General features: G+C 53.6%; 1 protein-coding gene across 3 annotated transcripts; it reads right to left on the bottom strand.

The window, feature by feature from the left end:
- Window positions 1–225: 225 nt before the first annotated feature.
- On the bottom strand, window positions 226–7,545 carry IRF1 (interferon regulatory factor 1). Of its 3 annotated transcripts, none has more exons than XM_019642182.1 (10): window positions 7,183–7,545; window positions 6,056–6,147; window positions 4,693–4,792; window positions 3,719–3,895; window positions 3,551–3,600; window positions 3,314–3,446; window positions 3,017–3,139; window positions 2,487–2,536; window positions 1,504–1,645; window positions 226–1,215 (listed from the first exon to the last, which is right to left on the bottom strand). In XM_019642182.1, exons 2-10 carry the CDS (start codon window positions 6,140–6,142, stop codon window positions 1,091–1,093), a joined length of 987 nt encoding a protein of 328 aa, XP_019497727.1. In that variant the 5' UTR covers window positions 6,143–6,147; window positions 7,183–7,545; the 3' UTR covers window positions 226–1,090. The 3 variants fall into 3 exon arrangements, with proteins under 3 accessions (XP_019497727.1, XP_019497728.1, XP_019497726.1); XM_019642183.1 differs by lacking the exon at window positions 7,183–7,545 and adding an exon at window positions 6,908–7,068; XM_019642181.1 differs by lacking the exon at window positions 7,183–7,545 and adding an exon at window positions 6,667–6,862.
- Between the last annotated feature and the right edge of the window lie 4,148 nt (window positions 7,546–11,693).

Genomic DNA, 11,693 nt, shown 5'->3' with positions numbered 1-11,693 from the left:
CAAGGGCATGTGACTATATTTACATGAGCACGTCCCTGTGCCATGACTGTGCCCTCATCCTGCCATCTTCTCTGTGAACATTATTGAAAGGATTTTGTAATAGATGCACGTCACTGTTTACCCATCAAGCTCAGCCAGGATGCCAAGAATGAGTTCATCAGAAAGTCTCTATAGAAAGTAAAATTAGCTTCAATTTATCTCTAAATAAAAGGCCACACCCTTTAGAACAATTAACTTTTATAAAAAGACAAGTGTACATATTTACACATGTACATATATGGTCATATATGACTTCGTAGTTAGGGCCTTTTCCAATTTTAAAAGTCACACCAGGGCACTCACACTTCCTTCCCTCCCTGGGCCTGCTGAGGGCTGCCGAGGCCTGCCTGAGGGGACAGGTGGGCGCAGGGCAAGGCACTGTATAAATAAATGCGAAGGCTCATGGAAAACTTAGTGTACACCTCCGATTAGAAACGTGGTGAGATCCACAAGAAAAAGTGCCATGTTTTCCCCGAGCCCCATTCGCCCCTCAGCCCAAGCAGGGAGCAGGGCAAAGTTCCTGAGGCTGAGGGAACACTGTCCCACAGGGCCCCATTTTTCCTTCACATTTCACTGGCTTTGGAACAGTCCCAGGGCTCATTTGGGAAGGGAGGCAGTTCTTTGGAAATATATTCACTTAGTGCAATTGTCTCTTAGTGCAGAGCCAGCCCTGGGGTTGGTGCTGTGCTTTTCTGAGGTCACCGGTCTGTTCCCTCAGGCCAGCTCAGTGATGAGGCCCTCTCCAGGCAGTTGGGCTCAGCGGGAAAAGCTGGAGGACTGACTCCTGTCTGAGATCTCCACCTGACACCAGTCTCAGAAGCCCATCTTCCCAGGAGGCAGGGCCAGCTTTACCCCACAGGGTGAGCCCAGATCCTGGCCTGATAGGCCCTGATAAGCCACTGTCCCAAGGAGGGCAGCCCCATCCCCACTCAGCAGTGGGGTCACACTTTGCATGTCAAGGGGCCCACAGGAGTCCTGCTTCTCTGCATCACAGCCACCATGAAGCCAGGTCCTGCTCGCCTAGGAGAGCAAAAGGAGGCTGGGGGCCCAGCTACGGTGCACAAGGAATGGCCTGGATGGAGGGCAGCCTGACTGGGGGCAGCAGGCTGTCCAGCCAGCTGGTGTCCATGTTCTTCAGGTCTGTAAAGACACGCTGTAGGCTCAGCCCGATATCCCCTAGAAGATGTGAAGAAGGTTATGTGAGGATGGCAGGTGGGAGCTGGTGTGTTATCCCCTCACTCCCATCCCTGAAGGCCAGACACAGCAGCAACTCCCCTTATCTTGAGGCAAGCTTGAAGTCATGAGAGCAGCAGCCACTTGACAAGCTGTCTGTACCCAGATCAGTTGAACAAGGATGCTTTACCTCTCTCTGCTGCTCCCTGGCCCTGCCCCTAAGCGCCCCCGTCCCCTACCCCAATGTTTCTCCCTTTTCTGAGAAACCATATGGATCCAGGGGCCTCTTACCCCCAAAGCTGTCAACTTCTGACTCCTCCTTGCAGCTGAAGTCTCCATAGACAGAAGTGGGTTGGGCCCCAGGTTCATTGAGCAGGTACCCCTTCCCATCCACACTTGTTGGCTGCCATTCCGACTGCTCCTGTTCTAAGAGCTTGGGGACAGAGGAGCATAAAGCCATTAGCTCATTTCCAGTGTACACTCACCCTGAGGCCCTGCCTTCAATGAGCCAAAGCTTTCTAGCCAGGATCCCACTCTCGGCCGTTTTCACATTTTCAGATAGGACAGGGGCCTGGGACTTGAGGGTCTGACCTGGACCCACATTCTCATACCCACCCCCGGCACCAAATCTCCAAGACTTCCCTCTGAACTGGGTAAGGGCACACCAGCTGGGAATGCAGCTTAAACAATGGTTAGCAAAATAAGTCAAGAAAGATGACTAGAAAACCTAGAAATAAGGAACTATGCCTATGTCTCCCTTTTCTGTACTGAAGGAACAGAGCCTGCAAACTACTGCAAAAATTTTTTGTATTCACTTTTAAAACTAAAGCCGAAAAGCAAAACCCTAGAGGATAATTTGCTTTAAAAAAAAAAAAAAAGCCACCATATTACAGATCCCAAAGGCTGATTATTGAAACCTGATGTGCATTTCCCAGACTAGCAGGGCTGGGGCATGTTGGGGCGGAGGACGCAGGCCAGGGACATGGTCCTGATGGTGGCTGACTCAGAGCTCTCTGAGGCCCCGGGGCCTGTTTCAGGACAGTCTGGTGGAAATCAGGCCTCCCTCCTATTCTCACTTCCACAGTGCCTTTCCCACCAGCCAAGGAGGGCAGTGGTCCCCGGCCACATAGATGTGGCACTTGGAAGACTATGCAAGCAGCCAGGTCACAGCAGTAGCTGCCTACCCTCCGATTTGGAAGCTCTCACTGGGTGCTCTCTCTCCTCACTGAGCAGCAGCCACTTCAAAAGAGTGCCCAGGGAGGAAAGGGCTTTACCTTCATAATGTCCTCAGGTAATTTTCCTTCCTCATCCTCATCTGTTGTGGCTGTAGATTGGGAAGAACAGAGAGGTTGGGCCCCCAGTTCACTGAGCAGGTACCCCTTCCCATCCATTTTTGTTGGCAGTCAGCCAGGCTCATCCTGTGGTTCCAGCCCCATCAGGTCCCCGTCCCTGCACGCACGCACACATCCACACGCGCGCGCGCACGTGCGCTTCCCAGTGGACATCTGCCTGCCATGGAGAGTCCAGAACAGGACACTGTCCTGGTGACTCAGCCTCCCAAGCTCTGAAGCCACACCTCTTCCCGCCCCCTTGCTTCCTTCCTCACCCTTGGAGACTGGGCTGCAGAGGAGCTGGGAGAATCAGCAACCATAGACCAAAATACAGCCCCTACCTCCTTTCTCTTCTCTCTAGCCCGCCAGTCAGCTCAATGCCAGATGGGAGTTCTGAGCATCTTTTCTCCCTCAGGAAAACCCTCCCAGGACCAACTAGGCAGGCAGGCTGGCCAGACTCCAGAAGCACAAACCTTCAGAGGTGGAGGGCATGGGCGACACCTGGAAGTTGTACAGGTCACTGGTGCTATCCGGCACAATTTCCACTGGGATGCGCCAGTCGGGAAGAGTGCTACTGACGGCGCATGGTGACAGTGCTTCAGGACAGCAGAAATCACAGGTCAGAACTGTGTGCTTTCTTAGTTTGCAAGACACCCAGCACCCCCGACCCGGTAGCCTGCTCCAACAGGCCACCACCCAAAAGCACAATGCCTCCTAGACCCAAGAGAAAGAGCCATCTTCCCGACCTGTGTAGTCCCTGCCAATCTCACCTGGAGTAAGGGCTCTGTCAACCTCCATGTCCTGCCCCATGTAGCCCTGAGCTGTGTAGCTGCTGTGGTCATCAGGCAGGGTGGAGCTGCTGAGGCCATCGGAGAAGGTATCGGGGCTGGAGTCCCCACATGACTGCAGAGGGAGAAAGCAGCTCAGGCCACACTGCTGTGGCGCTTCTTCCCTTGCCCACCCTGACTCATGGGGACCAAAGGCCAGCTGCCTAGGGCCATACTCACCTTCCTCTTGGCCTTGCTCTTAGCATCTCGGCTGGGCTTGGACTTTCTCTCTGTGGGGCAGATAGGCTGTCAGTCTTGGTACAGGCATGCCAGCCCCAGTTGGCCTCCCACTCCCCCCCGTTCCCTCCCTCTCTGAAGGTTTCCTGAGGACCCAGAGCCCTTGGATACCTTTCCTCTGGTTTTTGGTGAGGGGTGGGAGCATCCGGTACACCCGCACAGCTGAGCTGCCTTTGTTCCTGCTTTGGTCCTTCACCTCTTCGATGTCCGGCAAGGAGTTCATGGCACAGCGGAAGTTGGCCTTCCATGTCTTGGGATCTGGCTCTTTTTCCCCTGCTTTGTATCGGCCTAGTGGGCAAGAGAGTGAAGAGGATCGTCAGGGCCATAGGTGGGGATCCCTAGCTGCCTCCTGCCCTGGGAGGTGGAAGGCAAAGGTATTCCTAAGCTCTCGGGCTGCCAGAGATCCTCACTGGTCAAACCAGCAGGTATTCCTGGGTGACAGACAGTCTGTAAGCCCTGGGCCCTGGGACTTCTCAATGCCCAAGCTTAACTCAAATCCATCCATCCAGCAGGCCTCACTGAAGGGCCCAGGCGGAAGCACTAGAGGGCCCACATACCCCAAAGTGCTCTTTGTTCTGGACCATGCCCAGTCTCCCTGCTTGGGCTGTTAGCAGCCAGAGGGTAGGGACTGGGGCTTATCCGATATTTCCAAACACAGAGTAGGCATCAAAGAACAGTTACTGATAGGTGGGTTGACTGGTCTGAGATAGGCCAAGAGCCCCATCCCTCAAGGATGAAAGGAGGCCACCAGCCAGATGGGTCTTGGGCCAAGGACCTTGGTCAACGTTAGGAAAAAGGAAGGCCTGGGTCTCTTTTAGCGTCCTGGCTCACAGCTGCTTTTGCCAGGGAGAACTTTAGCCAAACTCCCTGAAGCCACATTCTCTAAGGTTTCGGCTTCACAAATTCCTTCGAGAACTTGCTGAAAGGACGGCTCCTCTCCCCAGAAATACAGGTCTGCCCCTGCCCACCCCCGAATTCTGTGCACCATCTCAGGGAGCTCAGAGATCCCAGGGAAGAGCCTCTGTGTTAACAGAGGGGCCTCCCCATGTTCCCTCCCTGGCTCTTCCTGGGCTGGAGTCACACACCTGTGTGAATGGCCCAGCTCCGGAACAGGCAGGCATCCTTGTTGATGTCCCAGCCATGCTTGGCAGCATGCTTCCATGGAATCTGGAAGATCATCTCCTCCTGAACAGCACAAACACACGCACACAAGGCTGTGTTAGCTCAGAGACCACAGGCTTTTGGCCTAAATCTGCCCAGCCCCCCAGGTCTGGGAAAAGGCTCACTTCCTCTTTTCACCCTGACAGCTGCCTTGGGTTGGCCCATCCTGAGATTGGCTTAAATAGGCTACTGTATCGCTCTGGATGGCTCAGAAGGGGCTCTGGGTTCTAATAAGCTGTGGCACCATCAGCTTAGCAGAGACCCCCACTCTGCCTGTCACAGATGTGCTGGAACCCATACAGTGCACCCTGGGATGCTTCTCCGGCTTGTCGGCACCAACATGGAAATGAGAACTCTGTCCATTAGAGGAGGCTGCTCAGGACACAGGGGGTCCTGGCCATACACCTGAAGGAGCCTGTGGCCGGACTTGGATGCTGACTACCTGTGTGACCTTGGCACTGTCACTGTACCTCTTTGTCCCTTACTGTTTTCTCTCCTGTGAAATAAGAAAACACAGTGACAAATATAAAGAGTAAGGCCTCATTGTTCTCATTATTGGTGGTTAACAGTATGGATTTCTGAGTCAGCCTGCTCAGGTTTAAATCTTGGCATCAAAGCCATTATCTACCTCTCAGTGCCTCAGTTTCCTTATCTGAAAATGGAGATATTAATAGGCTCTACCTCACCGGGCTATTTTGGGGATTAAATGACACAAGTAAGTAACATACTTGGCATACACAGTGCCACACTCACTTGTGAGGAGTGTACAGTAAGCAGTGGCTATTATTATAAGTACTGTTATTACTAAGTCGGCAGGGTCTGTGTTGCCTTTCACGCACCAGCAAGGAGTTTTTGGGCCTGGGCCACTAATGCAAGGTTAATTCTTGGGTCCCTGTTGAGCCAAGGGTCACCTTCCTGTCAGCAGTGCCCACTTCTCTGCCTCCTCTCTGTCTGACTGGAGCCCTGTAGGATGCCGCGTGTGTCTGTAGAAGTCTCTGTCAGGAGAGACTAGAACTCCAGCTCTGCAGATGCTGGGAGAGTCTAGCTGCTGGAAGCTGTCAGTGACCTCAGGTGGGTGCCCTGTCCATGCTTTGTGAAGGGAGGAAGGCAGACAATGGACAAGTGGAGCCCAGGGCTGGACCGTGCACACTCCCTGCGTGCAGGACCCACTGGGAAACACATCTGCCTCTACCCTATCACTTCCCTTTTTGAGTTGCATCTGAAGCTTTGGTCCCCCAAAGAACATGGGTTAAAATGTGGCAGAAAAACCCAAAGAGTTACACTCACTTTATTAATCCAGATCAGTCCTGGGATTTGGTTGGAATTAATCTGCATCTCTAGCCACGGTCGCATGCGCATCCGAGTGAGGGGCATGTTGGCTGTAAAGAGACGACAGAAGGCTCCTGTTTGGAGTTTGTTGAGCAGCCCCTGGGCACTACCCTGCCCCACCCCATGTCATTCAGTTACCCTCCCCTGCCCTCAGACCAAGTACCAGGTACTACAATTGCGGGGGTAGGAGGTTTTCACTGAAATAAAACTGCCCTCCAAATCTTTTCAGCATCTTGGGCAAAAACACTTCTGCCCCTTCCCTCATCTCTAGACAGTCTTGGGAGGAGACATGCATGCAAGTGATGGCTGCAGGACTTATGTGCAGGAAAATAGGTCAAAATACACAGATATCTTAATACCAGAACTTTTCTCCCAAAATAAAAATCCTTTGGGAGGGGACGGGCGTCTTTTGCTTAATGCCAAGAAATTTCCCTACTTGAGTTGTTGTCCCGAGCTGCGCACCTTCCCTAATGGGCAAGCAGTCACCTTGCACCCTGGATATCCTTCCCCAACCCCCACCTACTCTAACGCCTCCCTGACACCCACAGTGCGGAGGCTGGGACGCTAACCCTTCCGGCCTGGCTCCGGCGCGCTCGGAAGGAACACCTGTGGCGCCTCCTCCCGCAGCTCCAGCAGTTCCTCCAGCCACTCAGGGCAACAAGCGCCAGTCCCTGCCACCTGCATAGACAGCCTGAAACCTGGGGCCTGGGAGCCGAGCTGGGACCGCCGCGGGGAGCATCGGGACCCCACGCGCGGACGTACACTCCAGTCCACCGCACCTCCACTTGTGGATGCGCGCAACCAACCTACCCCGCTAGCCAGAGGCCCCCGGTGGCTTCACGCACACAGATCTGAGAAAGCTCCCGGGCGCCGGCAACCTCCACCAGTGGGCGGTCCACGCCGCGGCCCGCCCTCCCCGCGCTGCAGCTCGCCGCTCCACCAGCGCCCTCCCGAGCCCGCGCGGGGCCCAGGCAACGCCGCGCGCCCACGACTCTCCCGCCTGGGGTTTTCGGCCCCCACTTCCTTGTGCCCCGCAGGCCTTTGTTCGACGCCACCGGTCCCCCCCGCGGCGAAGGCGGGCTCACCTCTGCAGCAGGCGCGAACCGGCGGCTGTGCACTAGGGTCCCGGCGCGGCGAGCGCGATCCCGGGTAAGAGCGGGAAGAAGGAAGAGGATGCCCGGGTCACGGGGCCGCTGGGCACGGCTGGCCTTGGCGGGGCTCTGCTCGGCCTCTGCTCCGGCACACGTCCTGCCTCGACGAAGGAGTGGCGCGCTCTGCCGGGGCAGCGGCGCCGGCCAGCGATCTAAACACTTAGCGGGATTCCCCAGCCAGGCGCGGCCCCGCCTCCTAAAGAGCCGCGAGGGCGCCTATTGGCCGGCACCGCCCCATCATTTCGGGGAAATCAGGCTGTTGTAGAGCTAGAGGCGAAGGGGAAGTACAGGGCGGCAGCTCTTCCCCACCCCCTCCGGCCCGGCGCCGCCGCCCCGGGGCGACCGCGGGCCCGCCCCGCTAGCTCCCACTCCACCCCCACCCCAGCTCGCCCCTGAGATAGGCTGTCCTGGAAAGCCGAATGTCCCTGGCCCGCAGTTACTCCCCGCTCCGCGTTCTCCCAGCCTGCTAGCTCCTGTTGGCCATCTTCTCACCCTCCTCTCAGGAGGGTGAAGACGTCTATCTCCTGAGCGCAGGTGAGGGGGTCACCCGGGCACCTGCCGCCCTCTTCAGAGTGGACACCAGGATTGAATTCCCGAAATGCTGGCTGGGTCCTCAAGCCTGCTAATGGGATGTCAAAAAGGGAGGGTTTCAGCCCTCAACAATGCCCCCTTCTTGAGGGGTGGCCCACCTCCAGGCCACTCACCTGCTCTGAGGAAGTTAAAGAAAAGCCTGTCCTGCTTGAGAGTGCTGCCTGGTGATGCCGAGCGAGAGGAAGTCCTAGCCTGGCAGCTGCTGGTGCAGCCTGCCAAGGGATTCCGGACCTCAGTTTCCTCAACTACAAAATAATAGTCCTACCTCGCTGGTTTAGTGACAGAGAGATGATATCTGTAAAGCCCCTTGCCCCATGCTGCGTGGTTTGTGAGGTCCCCTGCCAGTCTTATAGTGAGCAGGGAGACACCGTCTGCGTTCTTGGGACTGCCCCACAACTGGCATTAGGGAAAGGGAAAGGAAAGGTTTCAGAGAAGCCAGGACTGCTGAGTGGGGGTGGGGGTGGGGTGGGGTGTTGGGGGAGGGGGTCCCTCCTAGCACTCCTGCCTTAAGGCCACCTCCGCAGCCTCACCTGGCCCTTGCATGGGAGCTCCACAGTGTCAGCATTCGTGTTGTCTCGGGGTACTCAGGGCTTGGCCCAGAGAGGTTCTGGGCAGCATAGGAGAATTTCTTAGGACTGGCCAAGGCCATGAACCTAGGCAAAGGGTTGGGGAGCCCTTGTCCCAGGGACTAATTAACTCTTGTGCTTACAACTAGACCCTGCCTCACCTTTACTCCTAGAGGCTGGGCATTCCTTTTTCATCCAGAACTCTGCCCCAGTGGACTCCTTCCTTCACCTCCCCAAAGCTGCTGACTCAGAAGTCAATTGCTCTTCGTGGTAGAGCTGGTTGTGTCAGGCCCTTCATCCTAGCTCTCCCTCCACAGCAGGACCCAGTGGCAAGGATGCAGGCTATAAACAGACACATTGATGTAGCGTTCCACCTGCTAGTCACTCCACTGCCTCCTTCCCACAGAAGAAATGGATGGGTTAGGCCAATTCTGGTGGTGGGTGCAGGAGCTGGGAGAGGCAGAAGAGGGAGGAACTGCAAGGAATGAGCCTCGCTAGGTGTTAAGCAAAATGGAACGTCCTGAGGGACTGGAAGGGGAAGGGTTGGTGTGCTTTAAGTGACAGATGAGTCCTTCTCAGGAAGAAGAGCGGAAACAAGTGGCTCCCAAGTTGTGAAGCCTGTTCTCTGTGAAGCAAATGGATGCGTGTCCTGTCCCTAAGAACCTGACATCGCCACTGGAAAAATTCAGAATGAGATTAGGGAGAGGAAGTTTAAATTTCATGTGGTCTGAGAAAATGACCCTGTAAAGGCAACAAGAGACTGTAAAAGGTGCTTTAAAACAAGCATTTTATATTAGCTCGCAGATAATCATCTGTATGTGTATATGTGATGAGCATCTCTCCACGTCGTGAAATGTACTTCTGCAATATCATTTTGTAATGTGTACATATGATTCTATCATTAGGATAAATAAAAATTCACCCAATTACTCCCCTATTTTAGGACATTTAGGTTATTTCCATTTTTTCATAATGCAAACAACACTGTGTAGCTAAATCTTCGTACACATCGATTTTTTGCTTAGGAGAAATTCCCCAATGTTAGGATTTACCAATGAAATTGTCATTTATATCTTTGAAGTGTTCTTTGACATTATTTTTTTAACTTTAGAGATTCTATTTTATCTCGAAGCCTCTAAGAAGAATCTGCTTATCATGATTGGGGGTGCCAAATCAATTAAATAAACCTAAACCCTGTTCAAGTACCTCAAAATTTTATTGTAACTGCTCTTGATGAAACTCATTCTACGATGTATCACACATTCCCTGTGATGCTAAGCAGAACACATAGAGCCTTCCTTAGGTTTTTCTTAGTAATTCAGGGCTGGCCCTTTCCCCTCTCTGAATCCAAATACTCACCCTCTGTAATTCCAGCCATCCTCTCTGGGCAGGTGACCGCCAAACCCAAGCCCTGGCTGACTCCTGGACGCCCCTACAACCCTATCCACAGATTGACACACATACAAACAGAACTCCTGGCCTCCCCTTTCCACACTGTCCCCATCAGCTTTCTCTCGTCCTAATTCCAACCGCAGCCCCGGTGAAGTCTTTTTCATCCTCCTTTCCCCTTCGCTTCACCTGGTCTTCTGGGTCCTCCTTACCCCACACCAAGTCATGTTTTCACATTCCAGAACTAGACTGTTATTGTCACAGCCTCCCCTGGGGCCTGCCTCTCCAGGTGCCTCTGCACAAGGATGATCTCCCTAACTATGAAGATCTCCTTAACATTCAGGTCCGCGCAGGAGTCTTCTGAGTTCCCCCAAATTCCTCCACCCCACATTCAAATCGCTGCTCATTCTGGTCCCATGGGTCTCATTCCAACCTTCTCTCCCACAGCTCCCCTACCTTTGGCAGTAACTAGAGGGCGGTGGGAGAGAACACAGGATTTGAGTCTGAAAGTCTGGGTTTTTGTGCTTTTGCTACTTGCTGTGTGGCCTTAAACAAGTTACTGTCCCTCACTGGGCCTCAGTTTTTCTCATCTGTAAAATAGAGATACTCTCGCCCATCTCTCCTAATTATGGTGAAGATGAAGTTTGATAGATTTTCAAACTCCTTTTTAAACTGTAAAACATGAGTCAAATGACATGTAGTATTAACAGTAATGCATGAACCTTGCACTGCATTTCCATTCTGTGAACACACTGTATTTTTCCTTCATGTCTTTGCTCCTTCCATTTGCTCCTCATTACTGACTTCCTGGGAAACTTAGCAACACTCCCCTCCCCCCTCCAAGCTCAGTTCTCCCCTTCTCATTACCCCCTCTCCCCACACACTTCCATTTGTCTCCATTTTAGGGCTCAGAGCAAATGCCTGGTCTTCTATGAACGACCCCCAAAGCAGCCAGCCAGAAGTCCTTACCCTCTTCAGAGCCTCCTGGCCCTTAACTTTCTTGTTGCCTTTTCTCCACTTATCACCTTCTGGGGAACAGTCTGCATTTTTCTGCAAGAGACCTGAGTGCTTCACACCTGCAGCTGAAGCAGGGGCTCAGGACGCCTCCCATCTATACTGTCTCTCACTGAGGGTACATTTATTGGGCAGTTTCTCTGTATTAGGGTTGTCTAGGCTGCCAGGAGAGGCTGGCTGGCTAGCAATCAGGATGCTGGAGGCAAGATCACTCACCCCCGTGGGAGCCGCTTTCCTGGTGGACCAAATTCTGTCCCCAGACCCCTCCCTGGGGCTCTCAGAATACACTGCTGTCCCCCTAGGTGTGTGCAGTTAGTCCTGTAGTGCAGGATACTGAGGCTTTAACTAGGTCTTTGAGAGTAGGGCAGTTCTGGGTCCCCGTGGGGCTGCTACCCAGAGAAATGGCCATGGTCCCCAAAGCAGACAAACCCCCCAGCGGGTGTTCCAGCCTTCCAGGTCCAGGTGCTCAAAGTCCCTCCCAGCCATCATCTCTATTTTCACAGCAAACCTAGGAGGCAGGCATTCCTAAACTGTTAAATTCAGAGCACAAGTCAGGCATGTCATTTGAAAGCATCCAAAAGCTTCGCGATAGAAGCCAGGCATCTTCACCCTGCCTGAAAGAAGCCTAGTTGGAGAGAAAGGAAGATGTTTCTTAGTTCATTCTACAAATACAAATCACACGCTGGTTTCAGGTCAACTCCAGGTTTGGCCCTGGGGATATATATGCTAGGGCACGAGACTAGTCCCTCTCCTCTCACAGCCCTGGCAAAAATGCTGTATGACACAGCAGAATAAACGTTGTGCAGTTATAAAAATCCTAAATGCAGAGTGGGAGCTGCAGCTGGCTGAGAAAGCACTAGGGGGTCTGCCATTAAGAGCCGGGCG

The sequence above is a fragment of the Hipposideros armiger genome, unplaced genomic scaffold (assembly GCF_001890085.2).
Source record: "Hipposideros armiger isolate ML-2016 unplaced genomic scaffold, ASM189008v1 scaffold_66, whole genome shotgun sequence".
NCBI classification, from domain to species: Eukaryota; Metazoa; Chordata; class Mammalia; order Chiroptera; family Hipposideridae; genus Hipposideros; species Hipposideros armiger.
This window is presented reverse-complemented; position numbering and strand designations above follow the sequence as displayed.